The sequence below is a fragment of the Otolemur garnettii genome, unplaced genomic scaffold (genome assembly GCF_000181295.1).
Source record: "Otolemur garnettii isolate 467f Iridium unplaced genomic scaffold, OtoGar3 scaffold00003, whole genome shotgun sequence".
Taxonomy (NCBI): domain Eukaryota; kingdom Metazoa; phylum Chordata; class Mammalia; order Primates; family Galagidae; genus Otolemur; species Otolemur garnettii.
In genome coordinates, this window is record NW_003852398.1 from 43995740 (window position 1) to 44019892 (window position 24153).

At 37.7% G+C, this 24153-nt stretch overlaps 1 protein-coding gene across 1 annotated transcript in view; it reads left to right on the forward strand.

Moving 5' to 3' along the window:
* MEIKIN (meiotic kinetochore factor) overlaps positions 1 to 7733 on the forward strand; it is a 93787-nt gene extending 86054 nt beyond the window's left edge. Inside the window, exons 13-14 of the mRNA XM_023514754.1 lie at positions 6963 to 7086; positions 7690 to 7733. Of these exons, the coding sequence (XP_023370522.1) occupies positions 6963 to 7086; positions 7690 to 7733 (168 nt within the window). The remainder of the gene's footprint in view (positions 1 to 6962; positions 7087 to 7689) is intronic.
* Positions 7734 to 24153: the final 16420 nt, after the last annotated feature.

A 24153-nucleotide genomic window follows, 5' to 3' on the forward strand; every position in this document is an offset into this window, starting at 1 on the left:
GATACTTTGCTCAGAAGAACATTCTCCAGCTCCATCCATGTGAACATGAAGGATGTAAACTCTCCATCCTTCTTAATGGCTGCATAGTATTCCATGGTGTTGCCCATCGATCCATGAATGGATCAACAAACTGTGGTATATGTACCTGTTTTCTTGAATGCCCTTCCTTGGAGTTACAGCTTGCCAAACTTCTTTCTTGGCTCAGCTCCCCATCTTCGGCTTCATAGAGTTTGATTCCATCCAGTTTTTCTTCCTCTGCTCAGGAGCCTCTGACAAGGGTTGCTACCAGTCAGTCATCTTCCCAGAATTCTGCTTTCTATCCTGAGGTTTGTGTCATTCATTCCTCTACTTACTTTTCTTTTTATTTTTCAGAACTGAAATCCCTATTAAACTTTTCATTTAATGGACATGGTTTATTCCTTCATTATATAAGTGTTCTATAATATTTGTCAATAGAGTTTTTTTAACCAGTATAATTTTACAATTTTTTCATTGGCTATATTCCTAGGCACTTTATATTATTTGACATTATTGTACGTTATTCCTTTTTATAAATTATGTTTTCTAACTTTTTATTGATGGAGTAAATATACAATTGATTTGTATATAGCTAGGAACCATATTAAATTTTATTAATGCTAATATATGTCTGTATGTTCTTTTGGATTTTCTATGTCAAGAATCATACCATCTGTGAATAATGAGAAGTTTTATTCTTCCATGTGAATTGTACCTTATTGTCTGGGATAGGGCCGCTAGTACAACATATTTCTTTAGGATCTGAAGTGAAATTCTTTCCCAACTGTTATTAAGATAAAAGTTTATTGGCCAGCTGTGGTGGCTTACACCTATAATCCTAGCACCCTGGGAGGCTGAGGCAGGTGGATACTTTGAGCTCATGAGTTCGAGACTAGCCTGAACAAAAAGCAAGACCCCTGGCTTTACTAAAAATAGAAAAACTAAGGCAAGAGGATCACTTGAGCCCAAGAGTTGCAGGGTAGTTTGAGCTATGACATCATGACACTCTACACAGGGTGACAGCTTAAGACTCTGTCTCCAGGCTTGACGCCTGTGGCTCAAACGGCTAAGGCGCCAGCCACATACACCTAAGGTGGCAGGTTCGAATCCAGCCCGGACCTGCCAAACAACAATAATGGCTGCAACCAAAAAGCCGGGCATTGTGGTGGGCACCTGTGGTCCCAGCTACTTGGGAGGCTGAGGCAGGAGACTCACTTGAGCCCAGGAGTTGGAGGTTGCTGTGAGCAGTGAAGCCATAGCACTCTACCCAGGGAGACAGCTTGAGGCTCTGTCTCAAAAAAAAAAAAAAAAAAAGACTCTGTCTCAAAAAAAAAACCCCATGTGCAAATTATTTTATAAATTATACTAAGCAGGACAAATGTGGTAAAAACCAACGTGAAAAATTTTAATGACTAAAATAATAAAGGTTCACTTCTTGCTCATGCTATTCTTCTGTGGAGTTGAATAAGAGCTTTACTCATTGTAGCTGACAGAACAGCCACCATTTTGTATGTTGCTAGAAACCGTGCTATTGAAAAAAAGAAAGCTCTGGATGGCCTTCTTAGATTGGCAATTAAATATTCTGACCTGGAAGTGACATTCATTACTTCTGTCAAAATTCATTGGCCAGAAATGGTCACATGGCCTTTCTGAGCCACAAGGGGGCCAGGGAGTGCATGTTCTCTAGGAAAAACCAGAAAGCATTAAGAAACAATACTTAAGACTGCCAGTATCTTTTACAAGGTTAAGAATTTTCCTTCTATTTCTAGTTTGCTATGAAGAGAGTATGATTTTTATTAAATGCTTTGTCTGTATATATTGAGATTTATATTATTTTCCCTCTTTTAATATACTAATATGATAAAATAAACTGATTTTTCATTATTGAAATAACATTGTAGCCAGGCATGGTGGCTGTAGTCCCAGCTCCTCAGGAGGCAGAGGCCGGAGGGTCTCTTGAGACCAGGAGTTCAAGTCCACAGGGAGCTGTGGTCATACTATTGCACTTCAGCCACTATGACAGAGTGAAATGCTATCTCGAATAAAAATATTTTTAAAATAACCTTTTATTTATTAATATATTAGAAAAACCACGTGAAAGGCACTCCCCTACTTTTGTTCTCCTACAACAGCCTTCCTACAAGCTCCTACAAGAATGGGTTTAGTTATTATCTTTTGGACTATTATCTTGGATTTTTCTATTTATGTTCTTGAAAGAGATTTCCTAGTGGCTTTCTTGTCTGGTTTTAGTATTAAAGTTGTTGGCCTCATAGAATGATTTTAGGAGTAGTCCTTGTTTGTATTCTTGAAGAATTTATAATTTATATAAGAATTATCTGTTACTTGAAAGTTTATTAGAACTTGCCCATCTAGGCCTGGTTTTTCCTTTGTGGAAAGATGTAACTACAGATCCAGTTTCTCTATAGCATTCTATCAAATCTCTATTTCTCCTTAAGTTAGTTTTAGAAAGTTATATATTCCAAGAATGGGTATGCTTTGCATAAATTATTCAAGTGATTATTATTAAAGTTGTTTATAGTCTTCTGTTATATTTTTAATCCTAGTTGTGTCTGTATCCATTCACCTCTTTTTCATTTGTAATATTACTTATATTTTTAAAAATTAGTCTTGTAAAAAAAAAAATTAGTCTTCCCAAAGGGTTATCTATTTTCTTAATCTGTTTCAAAGAAATAATCTGTGACTGTTAATCCCATCTATTGTGTCTTTTACCTTTGCATGTCAATAATTTCTGCTTTTATCTTTATTGACGTCTGCTATTTTCTTTGAACTTATACATCTTTAGTACTGGTTTTGCTGTATTCAAGTTTGTTACGTTATAATTTCAGTATTAGGGTTAAGTATTTTAAAATTCCATTATACTGGGAGGCTGAGGCTGGTAGATTGCTTGAACTCAGGAGTTCAAGACCAGCCTGAGCAAGAGTAAGACCCCCATCTCTAATAATAGTGGGCATCGTGGTGGGTATCTCTAGGTCCAGCTACTTGGGAGGCTGAGGCAAGAGGATTGATCACTTGAATCTAGGAGTTTGAGGTTGCTGCAAGCCATGATACCATGGTACTCTACTGAGGGCAGCAAAGTACGACTCTGTCTCAAAAAACAAAATAAAATTCCATTATAATTTCTCTTTTCACCCAGAAGTTCCTTAGAAATGTGGATTTAATTTTTTTTTAATTCCAAGTGTATGAGGATCTTTAACTTATATTTTTCACTTCTAACTTAATTACATTATTTATGACCAGAGAAAGTAATCCATCCTTGATATGGAGTCTTTGAAATTTGTTGACAGATACATTATAGCTTAAGTACCTGGTTTTTATGAAATGTTTTGTGGGTTTGAAAATGTTTATTCTGTAATTGTTGATAGGTGAAGTTTTTCCATATGTCAATTAAATAAAACATGTCAATTTTGTTTTTCAATTTTTCTCTCTTTCCTAATATTTTATCTCTCTAGTAATAACTAATACAGAGGAATATATTGAAATTAGCCACTATTATGATTGCAGATTTGTTAGTTTCTTCATATAGGCCTATATATTATTTTGCTTTATATATCTTAAGGTACTTTATTAATTTCATGTATGTTTAAAATTCTTATATTTTTCTGGTGAATTGAAAGTGTTTTCATTCTTTTAACAAGTCTCTTTACACATAATATTTTCTTTTGTCTTGCATTCTGTTTTGTCTGGCGTAAGTATTGCCACTCCAGTTTTCTTTATGTGTTTGCTTGGTACATCTTTTACTACCCTTTCGGATGGGTCTCTTGTAAATAGCTGGATTTTCCTTTCAGTCTGACAGTCTCTGTATTTTAACTTTCATGTTTAGTTCATTTATATGTATCATGGTTATTGATGTATTTGGACTTCTTTCTGCCATCTTAATTTTTATTTCTTTTTATCCCATTTCATATGCTTGCTTTTACTTCTTAACAATTTTTAATTCATTGAAAAATATTTTAAACTTCTTTCATTCTATTTTTTTTCACTTACTGATTTGAAATTTATACTCTCTATTTTGGTTTTAATCATAGCCATCCTTTAAATTTTACCAGGTATATTTAAGTTAGTAAAGTCTAAAGATTAAATAGTAACTCAACTCTGTTGCTGAAAAATAAAAAAAAACCTTAGAATGTGTTTAGCTACAGTCATCCCATCCAAGCTTATGTACTTTGTTTTACGGTACACTTTACATCCAAGCTTATATACTTTGTTTTTGGTTTCGTCCTTTTTTTGCCCCCAAATTATAATAATTAGCATTATAACCATTATTCTATTTAGACAAATTTAAATTTGCTTACCCTGCTTACCATCCCTTCTTCCTCTTTGTGCCATGCCTCTGAGATCATTTTTCTTCTTTCTTTTTTTTTAATTTTTATTTTTTTATTAAATCATAGCTGTGTACGTTAATGCAATTATAGGGTACCATGTGCTGGTTTTATATACAATTTGAATTTAACAAAGCCTTCACCTCATTTTCTTAGTTATTGTGTTAAGATTTATATTCTACACTTAGTAGATTTAACATGTACCCTTGTAAAATGCACCATAGGTGTGGTCCCACCAAATGCCTTCCTTCAACCCATCCTCCCTCTTCCTCTCCCCTCCCCCTCCTCTTTCCCCTTCATCTTGGTCTGTAGTTGGGTTATAGCTTTCATATGAAAGTGTGGGTGTTTATAAATTGGTTTCATAGTAGGGCTGAGTACATTAGATACTTTTTCTTCTATTCTTGAGATACTTTGCTAAGAATAATATGTTCCAGCTCCATCCATGTAAACATAAAGGTAAAGATGGAGGTAGGTAAAGTCTCCATCTTTTCTTAAGGCTGCATAATATTCCGTGGTCTACATATACCATAATTTAGTAATATATTCGTGGGTCTATGGGCACTTGGACTTCTTCCATGACTTAGCAATTATGAATTGGGCTGCAGTAAACATTCTGGTGCAAATATCTTTGTTATTAAGTGATTTTTGGTCTTCTAGATATATACCTAGTAGAGGAATTGCAGAATCTAATGGCAGGTCTATTTTTAGATCCCTAAGTGATCTCCAAACTTCTTTCCAAATGGAACGTATTAGTTAGCATTCCCACCAGCAGTGCAGAAGTGTTCCCTTTTCTCCACATCCACGCCAACATCTATGGTTATGCGATTTTGTGATGTGGGCTAATCTTACTGGAGTTAAATGATATCTCAATAGGGTTTTGATTTGTATTTCTCTAACGATTAAGGATGATGATCATTTTTTCATGTGTCTGTAGGCCATGCACCTGTCTTCTTCAGAGTCAATTCTATTCAAGTCCCTTGCTCACCCTGAGATGAGATCACTTGTTCTTTTCTTATTAATAAGTTTGAGTTCTCTGTGGATCCTGGTTATTAAACCTTTGTTGGAGATATAACCTGCAAATATCTTCTCCCATTCTGAGGGCTGTCTGCTTGCTTTACTTACTGTGTTCTTGGCTATGCAGAAGCTTTTTAGTTTGATCAGATTCTAGCGATGTATTTTTGGTGTTGCTTCAATTGCCCCGGGGGGTCTTCCTCATAAAATATTCTCCCAGGCCAATTTCTTCAAGAGTTTTCCCTGCATTTTATTCAAGTATTTTTGTAGTTTCATGTCTTAAGTTTAAATCTTTTATCTAGTCTGAGTCTAGACTTGTTAGTGGTGAAAGGTTTGGGTCCAGTTTAAGTCTTCTACAGGTCGCCAGCCAGTTCACCCAGCACTATTTGTTAAATAGGGAGTCTTTTTCCTATTGTTCCCTAAGCCCTGAATGTTTTAGACTGGCTTATCAAAGAGAAAATGACGGTAAGTAGCAGGGTTCATCTCTTGGTTCTCAGTTCTGTTCCATACATCTACCTCTCTGTTTTTGTGCCAGTACCATGCTGTTTTGATCACCATTGATTTATAGTATAATCTGAGGTCTGATAGTGTGATTCCTCCTGATTTGTTCTTATTTCTGAGTAATGTATAGTTTGAAGTCTGGTAGCGTGATTCTTCCTGATTTGCTTTTATTTCTGAGTAATGTCTTGGCTATTTGAGGTTTTTTCTGATTTCATCTAAAATGAAGCGTTATTTTTTCAAGGTCTTTAAAGTATGACAGTGGTGCTTTAATAGGGATTGCATCAAAATTGTATATTGCTTTGGGTAGTATGGACATTTTAACAATGTTGATTCTTCCCAGCCATGAGCATGGTATGTTTTTCCATTTTTTTTTTTTTTTTTTTTTTTGCAGTTTTTGGCCGGAGCTGGGTTTTAACCAGCCACCTCTGGCACATGGAGCCAGAGACCCACTCCTTTGAGCCATAGGCACTGCCCTGTTTTTCCATTTGTTAACATCTTCAGCTATTTCTTTTCTCAGAGTTTCATAGTTCTCTTTATAGAGATCTTTCACGTCCTTTGTTAAGTAAACTCCCAAACATTTCATCTTCTTTGGCACTACTGTAAAAGGAATAGAGTCCTTGACTGTTTTTTCAGCTTGACTATTATTGGTATATATAAAGGCTACAGATTTGTGAGTATTGATTTTTTAACCTGAGGTGCTACTGTATTCCTTGATCACTTCTAAGAGTTTTGTAGTTGAATCCCTGGGATTTTTCAGGTATACAATCATATCATCTACGAAGAGTGAAAGTTTGATCTCCTCTTACCCTATATGGATATGCTTGATCGTTCTTGCCTGATTGCAATGGCTAAGACTCCCATTACAATGTTAAAAAGCAATGGAGACAGTGGACAGCCTTGCCTGGTTCCTGATCTGAGTGGAAATGATTTCAATTTAACTTGTCTGGAGTGAGTAAGCATTTAATAAATGCTTGCTGTTAATATCTATGAAATACGGATATTGAGACTATTTGCATTTGAAATAAATCAGTATATAAACACAGTTTTTGTATTGGAGTAATTGTGCAGTATCTGCTTTTTTTTCCTTTTCAGTTGCCTTCAAATACATCAGAAATATGTTGTATTATTAGAGCATCACCAGGAACTAGACCAGTGAAAAGTAAAGGTGTTACTGTAAAGAAGAAGAAATATTCTCCTCCTAAAGATACTCCTCAAGGTACCACAATATGAATACAGAACATACTTTTCAGATGATATAAAATATTTTTCCATGGCAAATTTCTTATATATAAAGGATATTCATTTATAAATTATAGTCTGAGTATTCTTACACAAAGTAGAAATGGTAAGAATGTAAAAGTCTGGTCTGGTTTCAGAATCCAAGTAAAATAATTGTTTTAAAGACAAAAACTAATTTCTAAAAATTACCTTATAACATTGATTTGATATGTATGTGTGTATCTAGGGTACTTCCTCTTATTTGAACTTTAGTGTTATTTGACTTTCATTTTTAGTAGCATTATTTTTAAAACTATGGAGATGATTTTGCATTCATATAACATTGATTGAACACTTCCTCTGTGAAAAATACCACGATAAGAACCTTATTATATTTCATTTATTTCTCACTATGACTTTATGGCAGAAAGGATGTGTAATATTATCCCCATTTTACATGCTAAGACTCTCGAAGCTTAAAGTAGTATGGAGTTTTTCAAAGATCATACCACTTGAAGATGTGGAGAGAAATTCAATCTGTCAAGCTTTCTAAACTATAAGTTAATTTTTTTGTTTTTGTATTGTTTTCATAGCATTTCAGGAAGAATGTGTAATTACTCAGTGGAATTTTGGAACATGTTATAAGTAAATAGCCAATGAAACAATTGAAATTTAATGGATGATGTGTAACTTCAGTTCAACCAAGCAGTCCATTCTTGACCCTTGTTGTTTCCTACATAGTGCCTACCCTGAGCATTCTTTAAGTCAACAGAGATCTCTGTTTATTAATAAGTTTCTTGAATACTACTCATTGGACATTATATTGGTTAGGGTTCTTCAGAGAAACAGAACCAATAGGATATAGATAGATAAATAGAGATATATTAGAGGAGATTTATTATAGGAATTGTTTCAGTTGGTTAGGGGGACTGAAAACTTCCATGACATGCCATCAGCAAGCTAGAGAACAGGGAAGCCAGTGGCATAGCTAAGTCTGAGTCTGAGATCCTGGGGACCTGCTGGCACAAGTCTCAGAGTCCTGTTTAAGGGCAGGAGAAGGTGGGGTCCCAGCTCCATAAGAATAAATAAGAAATAAAGAAATATAAGAATAAATTTGCCTTTCTTCTGCCTGTTTGTTCTATGAGCCCTCAACCAATTGGATGGTGAGGGCCTGTCCATTTTGGGTGAGGGCAGATCTTCCTTATTCAGTCCACTCATTCAAATGCCAGTATCTTCTAGAAACATTGTCACAGACACAGACATACCTAGAAATGATGTTTTCCCAGGTTTCTGGGTATCCTTTAACCCAGTCAAATTGACATCAAAAATTAAGCATTACGATAATATACTGCCACTGTATCTAATTTATAATATTAACTTTTTGTATTCCTTAAATTATGAATTTTTCAAGGACAAAGACCACATAATGGGCTTTGTTCTACCATTAATTTTGTTAACATTGGTATGGCAGTAGAAAATTGTAGATGCCTATATCAAGAAAAAAAAGAGACGAATACATGTACCAACGTGTATACATATATAAATATTTGTATACACATATGTGTACATAGTAAGAGATTTATTTCAAGGAATTGACTTAACAATTGTGGGGTCTAGTTGGGCAAATTTGAAAACTATATGCCAGGCTAGGATGTTGGAAACTCTTGGGTAGGAGCTAATGATTCAGTCCACAGGAAGATTTCTTTTTCTTTACAGAAACATCAGTTTTGCTCTTAAGACCTTTCATCTGATGAGATGAGTCCTACCCATATTATCAAGGATAATTTCTTTTATTTAAAGTCAAAAATTGGGGTAGTACCTGTGGCTCAAAAGGTAGGGTGCTGGTCCTATATGCCAGAGGTGGTGGGTTCAAACCCAGCCCTGGCCAAACACTGCAGAATAATAATAATAATAATAATAACAACAACAAAGTCAAAAATTATAGATGTTGATATATAATTGACTATCTGGTCATTTCTCCTTCAACAAAGCAAACAACCAGGTGCATATTTAGAGTTCTGCCCTTTGGGAAGATTTCTTTCACCTATCTCCTTCAGGAATGTTCCAGGATAGAGATGTAAGTGCTCTAACTGTCCACTTTCAAGTGGTGCTTGTATATCATGGAGAATCATTTGTAAACCAACTCTGAACTTCCTCTTCCTCAGTCAGCTGATTGTAGAGAACTCTTCATGTCATCATAAGTGCAGGAAGGGAGAAAAAAGATAATGTAGCAAGAGTTGGGGCCATAGTTACTTAGGTCACACTTCCTCAGTTACTTGTAGCTTCAGGACTGCTTGAACCCAATCTTGTATCCACCACTTCAATTTGATAATGGAGTGCTCCTCTTCATACCAACTTGGTGGCTCAGACAACACACAGTTTATAATGGGCTTCTCAGGTTGTGTGGTGATGTAGTGGCCCATGGTTAAGTGTAGTTTCTACTAAAGCCCAGTAATAGGTCAAAAGCTATTTCTCAAAAAGAGTAGTTACCCTAAGAGGATGGCAGAGTTTTGCTCCAAAATCTTAAGGTTTTGTGATTCACCTACAGGGCCCGTGAAAGGCTCAAAACAACATCTCTGTCTGCTACAAGCACCATTGGATCCAATAGATCTAGAAGGTACAAGTATCAGAGCATCTTGCACAGAAGGCTGGACTTGTTGCAGAGCTTTCTTTTGTTATGGTCCTTCCTTCAAATCCAGTAGCTTTGTAGGTCATTTAGTAAATGGGATGAAGTACCAGCACACAAATGAGGAATATTTTGATTTCCAAGTCCAAAAAGGCCCACTAGGCATTGTGACTCCTTTTTGATTGTAGGGGGGACCAGATACAACAAATTATCCTTCACCTTAGTAGGGATGTCTCTCATACCACTGGAATTGTAGAAACTTCACAGACTCCTGGATACCCAGCAATTCCACTCCTAGGAATATACTTAATTGGAATGAGTATATGTTTGATATATATATATATGTGTGTGTGTGTGTGTGTATACACACATATACATATTAGAATATTTTAAAACAGCACTGTTCATGATAGCCCCAAATTGGAAACTATCCAATGTTCATCAAGTAAAATTGATACACTATGGTATATTCATTCATTGGAGGGCTATTTGGCAGTGAGAATCAATGCTAAACAGTTACATCCACCTGTTAAGTTTACATAGTTATGTACATATTGATGAATTTAACATAAGGTACCAAACACAGTAGAGTACACTTAATATTATTTATATGTAGTACAAAACAGGCAAAACTAAACTGTAATGGAAATCACTGCAATGGATGCCCTCATTGGAGTTGGGGATATTAACTGGAGTGGGTTATGAGGGGGAATTCTAAGGTGCTGTTACCATTCTGTTTCATTATCTTGGTATTGGTTACATGGGTGTATTATGTTTGTTAAAACCCATCAAAAACATATATACTTTTATTTGTGTTTATTTCAATTAAAAAATAAGGCTCGGCACCTGTGGCTCAAGTGGCTAAGGTACCAGCCACATACACCTAAGGTGGCAGGTACGAATCCAACCCGGGCCCGCCAAACAACAATAATGGCTGCAACCAAAAAATAGCCAGGTGTTGTAGCGGGCACCTGTGGTCCCAGCTACTTGGGAGGCGGAGGCAGGAGACTCGCTTGAGCCCAGGAGTTGGAGGTTGCTGTGAGCTATGATGCCATGGCATTCTACCCAGGGGGACAGCTTGAGGCTCTGTCTCAAAAAAAAATAATAATAATAATTTGGTGTGTTGTCCTGTCATCTTAGTTTATGATATCAGATATTGTCAAAATTCTGTATTTAAGTCTGCAACAAATTTAAACAAAAATGTGTCTGGGAAGTTCTTTTGAATGTTCGTACCAAAGTTTTTAGTGTTTAGTTTAATTCTCAGAACCCGTGCTCCCCTTAATGTTTAACTAATGGTTGAACTAATGGTGCCACCTCCTGGCCTTTTTCTGGGCTCTCACAGTAACAGCAGCCTTTTCATTTAATCCCCTTTCAACTTCTGGCCACTTCTCTTTTTCCTTTAGTAAAAATAGCAAAGCTCAAAGCTAACTAGTGACCATGTTATTTTAAACATGCAGCATCCTATTTTTAGTCCTGACATTTAAAGTTTTAGCTAGTTTGGCAGTAATCTAATCAGGACTACAGGCTGAGGCTCACTTTTGATCATCTAGGACTATGTTCAGTATGCTGCTTGTTCATTAATAACAGGTGTTGTGCTAATTAAAGCGGAAAAGTGTGAACCAAAGAGATGTGATGGAGGTGGTGGTGTGGGTAAATAGTTTGAGGATAGTGACAGCCTGATAGAGGAAGCTTTAGAGCAGTGGTTCTCAACCTGCCTAAAGATTGTGGCCCTTTAATACAGTTCTTACGGGTCGTGACCCACGGGTTGAGAACTGCTGCTTTAGAAACATCTAGTTCAAGGTTTCTCAATGTGTGGTCCTCTGACCACCTACACTAGAATAACTGCAGACCTAGTAGTAAACTACAACTTCTAGAGATATGGCATAGGAATCTGCAATTTGGTGAACTCTCAAGGTGATTCTAAGAAGCACCAACATTTGAGAACCATATCATTAGTCTGTTTTGTTCATTTTACTGATAAAAATGATCTGGCCAGATTAAGTGATTTGCCCAAGTTCGCATAGCCTATTACAGAATCAAAACTAGGATAAGGCATTATAGGAACCCAGGAGAAGACACTTTTAACTTTGCTTTGAGGTGTCAGGAAAGATTTCTAATCTAATGATGTTTTCTGGAAAGTCAAACAAAACTTATAGCTATCCTTATAGTAATATTTTAAAATTTCTATTTTATTTTGAGTTCCAGAAGAAATATGTGTTATAAATTCATATACCAAGCTAATAGTAGAATAACAGCCTTTAATTTTATATATATGTTTTCTTTAGTGAGAAATTTGAATTTGTAGATTATACTTACAGACAGAAATATCACACTAATATATGACAAATGAGGTAGAAACAGATCCATTCAAGTATCTGAGAGATGGTAGTAGAAATCATGTACATTCAAATTGTAACTCTTTGCTTATTTGTCACATAAGCAAATTCCTTAAAATGGCTGAATTTTAGTTTCCCATCTGTAAAATTGGTAAGTAGTAGTTCTTACTATCTTAGAAGTTCAACAATCAAAGAATTGTGAGGATTAGAGATAATCTATGTAAAGCATCTGACATATTAGTCACTCATTATATAACATTTATTTGCTAGGTTAGGTTAATTCCTCAAGTCTAACATATTTCCCTATTGAAAATTATCTCCTGGTTTTTATTAAATTGCAAAAAGTCTAAAATATGTTGAGTGGTTATTGTATTGATGCTAAATTTGGTTATGTCATCTCATGTAAAGAATATATTAGGTAAATATAGTCTTTGACACAGACACATTTTTTTTGGAGACAGAGTCTCACTTTATTGTCCTCAGTAGAGTGCTATGGCATCACAACTCACAGCAACCTCCAACTCTTGGGCTTAAGCTATTCGCTGGCCTCAGCCTCCTGAGCAGCTGGGACTACAGGCACCCATCACAACACCTGGCTACTTTTTGTTGCAGTTTGGCCAGGGCCGGGTTCAGACCCACCACCCTCAGTATATGGGACCAGCACCCTACCCACTGAGCCAGAGACACTGCCCCAACACAGACACATTGATCTAATACAAATACAGAGATGAAGTGTGCTAGTTAAGTTATTAGGGAAAAAGAAATCAAACTAGTTTGACATCATGGAAGTCTTCTTTTTTTTTTTTGGCAGTTTTTGGTTGGGCCTGGGTTTGAACTCACCACCTCTGGTATATGGGGCCGGTGCCCTACTCTTTTGAGCCATAGGCATTGCCCCATCATGGAAGTCTTTTAAGCCTATTGTTTTAATGCCATATAGTTAACAGAATGAAAAGATGAGGTTCTTTAGTTGGTTTGTTCACGCATTTAGCAAACATTTATTGAGTCCTGATATCATGTGCTAGATACATTTAGTTGCTGGTGATATTAATAAAAACATAGTTATTGTCTTGATGAAGTTTGTCATCTCATAGAAGAAGTCAGATACATAAATGAGTGCAGTGCAGTTTATGCACTTTAATAGGGTTGTATGTGTGACCCTCTTCAGGATGATATGAGGACCTCAGTATGAGAATCAGCATCTAGAGGAGCTTGCATAAAATGAGAGGCTTAAATTATCCCCAGGTAAGGAACTGACATTAGTTATATTTGGCTGGAGTAGATTAGATTGATCTCTCTGAGAGCAGAGGTTTAAGTAGTAATTAGGAGCAGATAGTGGAGAGCTTCCTTTGCCAGGATAAATCTTTATCTTCGTCAAGTTTGCTTTTTATTTGATCATTATGGCAATAAGTATGGAGATGATTTGGAGAGAAACAACCATGGTAGCAGAAAGGCCTGGTTGGAGTTTTGCTAAAGTTCTGATGAACAAAGTTGAGAAAATAAGGATCTGAGCTAGTGTATCTCAAAGTGTGGTACATCACCAGAATAATTTATAAATAATGCAGATTCTAAGGTCATTGCCTCAGTGATCTGATTTCAGTTCTGTAGTTTGAGAACTGTCTAAACTAAAAAATTCTATTGGTATAGTTGGCAGGTTTTAGTGACTGCCTCGGTATTGGATTAGGGTAGTGAGAAAGAGGGATATTTAGGAAATGACTCCCAAGTCTCTATTATTGTAAAGTTTCAGAAATGATGCATTCTAGGTAACATCAAGGGAAAATATAAGTCATGGCCCTAGGATGTATATGAAGTTTGAGGTAAGACTAGATAGTTGAGTGTGTTAATTATCCACTTTGAATGTTACCAAAAAGTTTATGTGGAAAGAATGACTGTGGATCAGTTTTCAAAGTCATTAATGAGTTGAACTGCAGTGTCTGAGGTCAATAAAGAAAACAAGGAGAAGTAGAGGAGGGTAGTATAGCCAGCGCGTCTTAAACTTTAGTGTACTTGTGAATTGCTTAAGGATCTTGTTAAAATGGAAATTTTGATTTAGTGGATTTAGAATGCTTCTAATGCTCTTTTAGGTGATGTTAACTATACTAGACCGTGGACTCCACTTCAAACAGTAAAGATATAGGTCTCTGGTTCTCAAACTTAGATGTACCTCATACTTTCCTGGTTGTCTTATATTTGTGTCCTCACACAAAGATTCTGATCTAATTGGTATGGAGTATGTTCTAGATACCAACATCTTCAAAAGTCTCAGGTACTTCTAGTCTAGGGTACAAAATTTCAGAGCCAGTGATATAGCCTGATTAGGCAAAGGGATGAAGTGTATTGTTGTAGAAAGTAGCAATGTTAAATAGATAAAGCTGGTTCTACTGTGGATCTCCTGGTACAAGACATTGAGGGAAGGGCCCCTGAATCCTGTATTTGGGAAGAATCTGCGTTTAGCTGTAAAAAAAGAATAGGAGAATGCATAGAAAGCATGGTTGGGAGAATATGAGGGGCTTTTGCTTGGGTGGTAGCTGAGGAGGACAGGGATGAGAAGCCCACCTGGACTGATTTCTCAAGGTGAGGGTTAAAAGCCTAGTGGTGACTACTACAGCAGTCTTTGCTAGGCTTTCCACTGAAATGTTATTGAGTGGGCATCCTTTGTCTCCAAAGAGACTGTACTGAGAATGTCCAAGAAGGGGTGAGATAGCTATTCATTTTTTTGTGGCATCTGGGATTTGTATCTTAAATCTTGACAGGATGAAACTAATGTGTCCTGCTTTCTCCCACAGTCCTGGTTATTAATAACTATTGGATACCTAAATGAAATAATCTTATTTTTATTTTTTTCTCCAGATATTATAATAAAAATGGCAGACAATAACAGCTGTGGCTGAATTTTCACTACTTTGAAGACATGACTGTGAAGTCCATAAAGCAACATGGCTGCTTGAAATGATATGAAATTAAAAATTCTCCAATTATTTGTCATATATGTGTTGAAATTCAATTGAAGTTCTTGTCATCTACTTTTTTCAATTAAGAAACATTCTTCCATCTGCTTCTTAAGTATTTGTATTTATATTATAAAATAAGAACCAAATAGTTGATATTAGAAAATTGTACACTAAAATAAAGGGTTTTAGTTATTTGTAGAGTCAGCACCCCAGCACTATATAAATTCCGTTGTCCCCACCCCATAGTTTATCCTTTGTATGGATTAAAAAGAGTAAAATTGTTGAAATTTGAAAAATGAAAGTGCTTATGTTATAAGCTATTTTTAACAGAACTTAATTGAAACCATAGGTGAGAGGCTTAATTTCAGGTCTGACAAGGTTTATTGAAGCAGGGAAAGTATAATATGTATAATCAATCATATACTAAGTATTTAATATTTTACCTCATCCCAAACTAGCTTCTTTAGCTAATACTGTTTTATTATCATTATTATTTTGATAATGTTACTTGCAGCATCTTGACAATGCCCTTTCTAAAAAGCAGCAATCCTATGCAGTGAACAGAGTATGACTGTTGGTGACATTTTAACTTTAATAGTTTAGTAATATCATACATAAAAGCAATAAGAGTCAAATTGTCAAATCTGCCTGGCTGTATTAAGGAAAATTATAGAATCCACTAAGTAATATGACATTAAATAAGCTATAGAGCATTCGTTTTTAACTAGAAGTCTCTATTACAAGATACTCTTGTAAATAATTTGAGAAGGCCTTAAACCACTAACAAAGTTATTTATGATTCTGTGATTTTTATTTGTAGGTGAAATATGAAAAAGCTATGAGGAAATGTAGATGAGAACATTAATGATGGAGGCTAGAACAAAATTTTGACCTCTGTTATAAAACTAGGCTTAATTAAGCAACTCTTCTGGTTTTAAAAGCAGAAATGTGATAAGAAGTGGTGAAATAAGGAATGAAATAAAAGGCCTTTCTCTGCCTTCAAGGAGTTTATAATCTAAGAAAGAAGAGAGAAATGAGAATGAGTTGACAATTCTAATCAGGTGGTAGGTTCCTGTGAGAAAGAATCTCAAGGCTTATAAGGAAAATATAGCTTTCTCAAAGAGGTAATACTTGGCCAGGGTGATGTTATTTAGAAAGTGATGGAACCAGGATTTGAAGGCAGTAATATTTGAATCCAATATTTTTGTTTTATATACTGAAGCACAGGGAAAGGTGGGAGGGAAGGAGGAGTTGGAATTGACATTCAAGGCTTAAGAGTAGAGGACATACCTTAAATTACGATAAAGTGGAAGGAAAGTAGAAGCAGCCTACTGGCTGGCAGACAGAAGTCCAAAGAGAAATCCTGTTGGTAAGGCCTAGGAGAAGTTTGTAAACTTAACCTTAATTAAGTCTGTGGGCAAGCCTCACATGTCTTTCAGTGAATCTTCCTGGAAAAACATGAAGAAAGAAGTTAATCTCTTTTGAAGGAGAGAGCCTTATAGTTTCCTCACATTTTCAAAGTGGTCTCTGGTCTAAAAGGACTTAACAATGAAACCTGACCATTTTACTTCAGCACATAACTAATAAAACAACTTTTTTTTTTAAGACAAAAGTCTTTGTAGCCCAGGCTCGAATGCAGTGGCCTTGTGATAGCTTACTGTAACCTAGAACTCCTGGGCTCAAGGGATCTTCTTTCTTCAGACTCTTAAGTATCTTGGACTATAGGTATGCACCACCATGCCTGGCTAATTTTTATTTTTATTTTTTGTAGAGACCAGGTCTTGCTATGTTGCCCAGGCTGTTCCTGAACTCCTGCCTCAGCATCGCAGAATGTGAGATTACAGGGGTGAGCCACCATGCCCAACCTAAACTTTATTTTTAAGCACTTAAAATTAGACTTTCAAATTATACATTATAAAGTAATATTGAGTCATAAGTACAAAAAAAGTCTGATTAGAAATGCCTGGAAGGTATGATATCATTTCTATTTTTAAATTTTTAACTGAAGTGAGTATTTTTAAAATTTCTCCAAGGTGTCATTCATCTTGGTTTTTTCAGTTACAGATATATAGCCTCTTTATCTCATGATATGTATATAACATAGGTATTTATATAAATACCTATGGGTGTGATGTCCAGACTTTCCAGATAAAAGTTCTCTTCAACCTTTCCTCTTCTACTCTTGATTTTTAAACTGCACTTAAAAGTGTTTACCATCTTACGTCTTAAATCCTTCCTTGACTCCATAGGTTTAAGCTAATCCATCACTATTGATCCACTTGCATTCATACTTCCTACGAAGAGTGCTTTTATCTTACTGACCTCTTACCCCATGTTCCTTCTCTAAACACACACGATTCTGGCTTAAGCTTTCCCCCTCAAGTCTACCTGCAACCTCTCTTATGCTAATCTAAAGACTAATTTTCAGTTCTCATCTTACCTAACTCCTGTCAGCTATGAAGTTGCAAACTATGACTCTCTTCCTGAAAACCTTCAATAAAGAATGACAAGACTTTCATCTCATCTGTAGCCCTCTCTCTCCCATTTTTTTCTGAAGACTCCATTTCTTCTGCTCAATCTTTAAGTTTTGGTGTTTCCTTGGGTTCTGTTCTAGGGATTCTTCTTATGTAAGACACTCACCCTGGGTGATCCTGTCTACCCATGGCTTTAGCTGCCATCTCTAGGCAGTTGCCATTAAGCACTTGTCTTTAACTGTCATAGATATTGGTAGTAAATGTGTAGCAACTCCTCCTCTGTTATCTATACATTACTCTCTAATTCCATCCTAAGTGGATTTTAAATTTCAAGCCACAGGATTTAGGTTGGATTGATTCTACCCTTCGTTCCAGGGATGGGCTTTAATGGTTTAAGTCTGTTAACATTAGCTTTCCTGACTCTGGCACAGGAATTTGTTCATGGATGAGTCCAAGGCCTAAACGATCTTATTGGACTAAATATCAGGGCTTTTTCTTAGAATGCTGGGTCAGGCTCGGTGCCTGTGGCTCAAGTGGCTAAGGCACCAGCCACATACACCTGAGCTAGTGGGTTTGAATCCAGCCCCGGACCCGCCAAACAACAATGACGGCTGCAACCAAAAAATAGCCAGGCTTTGTGGCAGGTGCCTGTGATCCCAGCTACTTGGGAGGCTGAGGCAGGAAACTTGCTTGAGCCCAGGAGTTGGAGGTTGCTGTGAGCTGTGATGCTATAGCACTCTACCCAGGGTGACAGCTTGAAGCTTTGTCTCAAAACAAACAAACAAAAAAAAAAAAAGAATGCTGGCTCAGAGACTATTTTCTTTTTCTCTTAAATTTTATGTTAAAGGCTATACAAAATAGAGCCTCCATAGTTGACCACCTTAAATTGACCTAATTTTCATAGACCAGACATGAGCCATATATATGATCAGTACAATAGGCCTAGGTGGTTATGCTGACCACCTCTGTATGTTGATCAGTTTGGTACAGTCCCAGGTGGTCAACTTTTAGAGGTTTTCCTGTATATGAAAACAATATGCTTGATTTACCTCTTCAAATCTATGCTTGCCTTGGTCTTTTCATAAGAAAACAACTTCCACTTAGTTATTTAAGACAAATACCTAGGCATCATTCTTGATTTTTTTCTTTCCTTCACTCCTATTAAAAGTTCTGTGAGCTGTATCTCCAAAAACTCCAGATAGCTACTATCAATTCTCTAAAATACAGGTAACCACCTCTTCGTTTCTGTTTGCATTCTTTCTCCTCTCAAATCTCTTCCCCCCAGAACAGCCAAAGTGAAATTATATATTGGATCATATGTTTTAAACTCTTCCAGTAGCTCCCATCACACTTAATCTAGCTTTCTTTCCATGATTTACAAGGTCCTACATAATCTGCCTCCTTTTATCTTTCTAACCGTACCTCAAACCATCTTTCCCTCCTATAATACACTTTATTAGTTCCTCTGTCTTCCTTTCTCTTCTTCAAATAGGCCAAACCATTCCTGTCTCAGAGTCTTGGTTCTTTTTCTTCTCTCTGCCAAAATGTTCTTTATCAACTTCCCATAGTTGTTTCCTTTTCATTCTTTTGGTCTCAGATCGAATCTCACATCTTCAGAGAGTCCTTCCCCAACTACTCTGTCTAAATTTGGTCTCCTTCAGTTACCTGCTATTAACTATTTCTGTCCTTGCTCCTGCCACAACTTGCAAACATCTTGTTTAGTTTATCTCTTCCCACTAAGTTCCTATGAATGGGGACTTTGTTGTACAACATTATATTCTCAGTGCCTAGAATAGAGTCTGAGACCTTAGAGGGACTCAAGGAATATTTGTTGATAAATCTGTTTGTATTCCAGTGCTTTAGACAACTCCCATTTCTTTATTTTATGACAAAAAATAGTTTGTTTTTAGAGTTTTAAAAACTGAGATACCCGGGAGGCTGAGGCAGGAGAATCGCTTAGGCCCAGGAGTTGGAGGTTGCTGTGAGCTGTGAAGCCATGGCCCTCTACTGAGGGCAATAAAGTAAGACTCTGTCTCTACAAAAATAAATAAATAAATAAATAAATAAAAATGAAAACTGAGATACCTTGAGTCCATCTGAATGTTATTCAGGCAGGTTTACTTGATCATTTTGATTTTGAATGCCTTGTTCTGAGATGTTATCAATGAAATTATAATTTTTTTCAGGATAATTCACAATTGAGTCTATACTAACTAGCATGGTGGTTAAGGCATCAAAATCAGAAGGTGAATACTGAAAGCAGTAAATAGAAACCCATAGGCTGTTAGGATTTGGGAAAGACTGAATCTTATCCTGAGCTTTGTATCTATTCTTTCTAATCCAGTTCCATATTCATCTAATGTAGCATTAATGAATAGATGAGTTCTTTTCTTTTCCACAATTCCTCCTTGCTGACTCCCTAAACTTACACAAACTGCTTGTACCTGAGCTTCTCTGTGAGAAGAGGTAGTACTAAATATTAAAGGGGGGGGGAGACAACAAACACTGATACTGAACTTGAAAATATTTAAATAAATTTAATTTACATAGTTAAGAATGGCTGTATCCTGTTTTATTACATGACCATTTCAATATTCTCTGATTCTGTGGTTTTAGTATTATCCTGCAACATAGGGGAAGTATGATGAATGATAAGAAGTAAATTTAGTTTTCTCTGTATCTTTCAAGTATAACACTATATGAGACTACAGAAATGAAGCCATTACATGATAGAGAATACTAAATAAAGTAGCTCTTATGCAAGCAGTAATGTTCTTTCCCTTACTATTAATATCTATAATTACCCATGAAGTAATTTTTCCCAAGATAAAGGCATGCAAGGTTTTTGGAAACTTCCCTCTGAGGGGATTTGGAACCATTCTTCTGTGTGCCAGTCATGGAGAGCTTTAGTCCTTAGTGTCTTTTGTCCAATATAGACAGACTTGAGCCTATTTCCACTTGCACTTATTTAATTTACTAGTGTAAAAACAAAACAGAACATCCCCAAATGAATGACTCAATAGGATGTATAAGTTTTACTTTTTAAAACATGTATTGTCTTCATTTTTTATTTACAAAAATTTCACTCCACATTCAAACATTTGTGAAAAAAATATACGTAGCTCATTTTACCCTTTTAGAAATCTTTCAGCATTTGGGGCCAGAGTCCAGAGGATGATCTGAAATGTGTAGTCTTAATATTTTAAGCCCGTATTGCCCAGTAACTTACAGTGCTTGGGAAATGTACAGAGGAACTTTGGATTTTAACTTAAGCAACCTTATGTTACCTTCTCAGAAAGACCTCCATGCCCTCATTTTATTTCCTAGTTGTTATTAACACCAGTAATTATCTGAAATGACCTTATTATTTACTCTCTTCTCACCTAGAAGGTTTACTTGGAATCCCCAGCAGAACTTAAAACATTTTTGCAATGAATACATTGATTTCTTAATTCTGGAACTCTGTAAGTCCTATTGGCAAATTCTTAAAGAGATATAATTCTGCCTATTAACGGTGGGGTGTGTGTGTGTGTGTGTGTGGGCGCGCGCATGCCCTTTTAATGAGTTAGAACAGCATTTGGTATCTTACAGGCCATTTTCTCTTGATATTTTATAATAAACTTTATTAAGAAAAGAGTTTCTTTACAGGCTCCATAAATTCCATGACAGTACATTGTGCCTTTGCTAAATGTATGCGTTGAAAATTATAATCCCTTTATTGGCAATGATCATTTTAGATACATAGCTCAAAAAGATCAGCATTAACTAAAAAAAAATTATGCCTATTAATTTTTTAAATATGTTAGAACCATTTATTCACAGCTTGAGCTCTAGCTACAAATTAGTGGGAGCTAGTAGCCACTTACAGAAAATTTGATTTGTTTGCATCAATGAAATTCTCATGAAAGTATTTTTGTCTAGCCTTTCAATCATATACGAGTTATTTACTGACATCCACATTTCAGAGGATTGCAATCTCATTGTGCAAACTTCCTCATTTTGGAAAAGTGGTTGAATGATGGGGGTGCTGAAAATTTGTAAGACTAGTTTGATCTAAACTCTGAAATATTTTGGCCCCAGGGATTCAATAAGACTGTAATTTATAAGCAGTGTTTTTCTATAGGAAGTGTTTTCCCTCATCATCTGCAGTTCCACAATTCTTCCTTTCCTCATACCTAAATATGTGAAATTAAGACAGACTTACTGAATTCTAAATCACTGACATAAAGGGTTCTGTATTTGTACATACACGCCTTTTCTGGGCTTCCTGACTTGCTTCCTTTCACTTCTGATTTTGTTGGTTACCAAGGAAACTGAGCCTGGCTCCTGAGCCTCCAATCACTAACTCCTTCCAGACTCTAATTTTTGGTGTCAGGGTGCGAGGCGGTAGTCGAAACACTGAGGGGAGCTGCCACAGTCCCTGGCAAAGTCGTCTTTGCAAGAAGCCACGGTTGTGGCAGGGCTTTAGGTAGGGTCCTTCACCAGTCTCACTGAGCCGGCCTCAGCTTTGTCCCAGCTCTGATCCCAAGTGGGCCGTTGCGGCCTGCTGCGGGCGGGTTTGGGGGTCTCAGGTTCAAAAACCAGCCTTGGCTGCGGCTCCACGGGTACACTGGCGCGCCTTTTTGGCTCCAGGAACTGCCAGACTCTACCAGGCTGTAGATGTAGGTGCGAAGGCAGAAGCCTGGGAGAAGTCGGTGGAGGAGAGTTGGTTATCGTTCCCTTACCCATCTCTGTCGTGGGTGCAGGAAGTCGAAGACTGCTTTACCCAAGGGCTCTGGCGTCGTCCCTTCACCACCCTGCCGTAGCCGAAGACAGCTTCACCGACAACCACCGGGAAACCAAAGCGCTTTCCCCCTACAAGTCCCTAGCCCCTTTCCGGAGCCCACGCCCCGCCCCTACAGCTACCACGTGATAGTGTCCACCAACCTGCCTTTGAAAGCCAGCTCCGCCCCGCCCCCCGCCCTCGCCTTGCTCCGGGCTCCGCGCGGCGCCACGTGATGCGGATTACCGCCAGCCAATGAGCGTCGGCCTCGCCTCGCGCCCCGCCCCGCGCGCCGTGGCCGTTTGAAGTGACTAATTTCTGTCATATGACTGAGGCGCCCATGGGGGTGGCGGGGCGGCTGTAGGACTGGGGGCCTAGCAAACGCCCAGCGAAGCGACCCCGGCTTGGCCGTGGCCAGCATGGCCCCTACGCTGTTCCAGAAGCTCTTCAGTAAGAGGAGTGGGCTGGGCGCGCCCGGCCGGGACGCCCGGGACCCGGATTGCGTGTTCAGGTAAGGCGCTGCGGGGCTGGGGGCGCAGAGCTGTTGGCCTTGTGGGCTTAGGGCTCCAGTGGTGTTGGGACCTCCAGTGTCCGGGTCCACACAGCATCGCCGCGCCGGGACCAGCACCTGGTCAGTGGTGGAGTGGAGCGGGCTTGCAGACTTGTGCCGGAGGGTTGGAGCGAGGTCCTGTATCCCCCCCCCCTCGCCGAAACCCCGCCGTTATCCCTTCCCCCTTCTGTTGGTTTGTTTACGTCTTTCCGGCAGCCACGCGCGGCTCTGCCCCTCCGGACCTAACATCGCGGCCTGAGGCGACTGGTCCACACGCCTTCCTGGCACTAACTAGAATTGGGCGCGGGCTGGGTTGGACCTCAGCCGCCGTCTTCGGAACTGAGTCCCCTCCCCGTGACCAGTCGTCCTCTGGGTGCTCCATTCCTGCTCGGTTGGCTTTGTGGAGAGCGCGGGACGTTTGGGCCAGCCTTCTGAGTATAGGGAAGGCTGTGGAGCGAGTAGGCAAGGCGCCGTTCTTTAAAGTTTCTGGGACACTAAAGTAGTAGGTGTGCAGTTACGGAACCGAGCGACCTTAATGTTGTCGAAGGAGAAATGTGAAACCTATGAGGTAGATTAATGGTGACCAGAACTGAAGCAATTGTAGTTTGTCCTTAGAATTGGCCAGATGATCTTCCTCCTCAGAGCTATTACTGAAAAGGAGCCTTTAAAAATTGAAAATGATAGCAAAATACTTGTGGTTTACAGGCTTTAATTGTTAATTTTTCGTTGTAGTACCTGTTGCTGGTAGAATAACTTTTTAGAATTTTAAGATTTGATATAAATCTGGATTCAGAGTAAAATTTGATAGTGAAACTGCAGTTAAAGAGATTATGTGCCTTCTAAACAGCCTTCATACTTAACTGCGGTGTGGAAACTTGAAAATGTAACTAGGTTAAATGTCAAATATCTCTCACACTTGGTAGGATAGCAGAGAAACCAGTTTTATAATAGTTGTAGGAAAAAATGAAAATCTGTCTAATTTTGCCGTAAGTAAAGGTGGAAATGATTTATTGCTGTTGTAAAAGGTCTTGAAACTCTTAAATTATTCACTCTCTCTCCCTAATGCAGGCCACATCAGGAAACATTCAGTAAGTACACGTGGAGTTGAAATACTAAATGGAAAGAAATTTAAGTGACTTTTAGAGGAAGAAAAATTTCAGTTGCAAACATTTTGGATAAGTGTTTAGTGGAAGAGTTTTCTAGGTATTGGGTTTTTCCACTGGGAAATCAGTGTTGTGCCTTGCTCATCTGACTTTCTTTAAACATTTCTTTATTGTTTGTCCTTTGAAAAATGAAAGTACAGCTTAGATAATACCACAGTGAGTCATCCAGTAGATAGGAGGACACAGGTACTGGAGGGATACTTAAA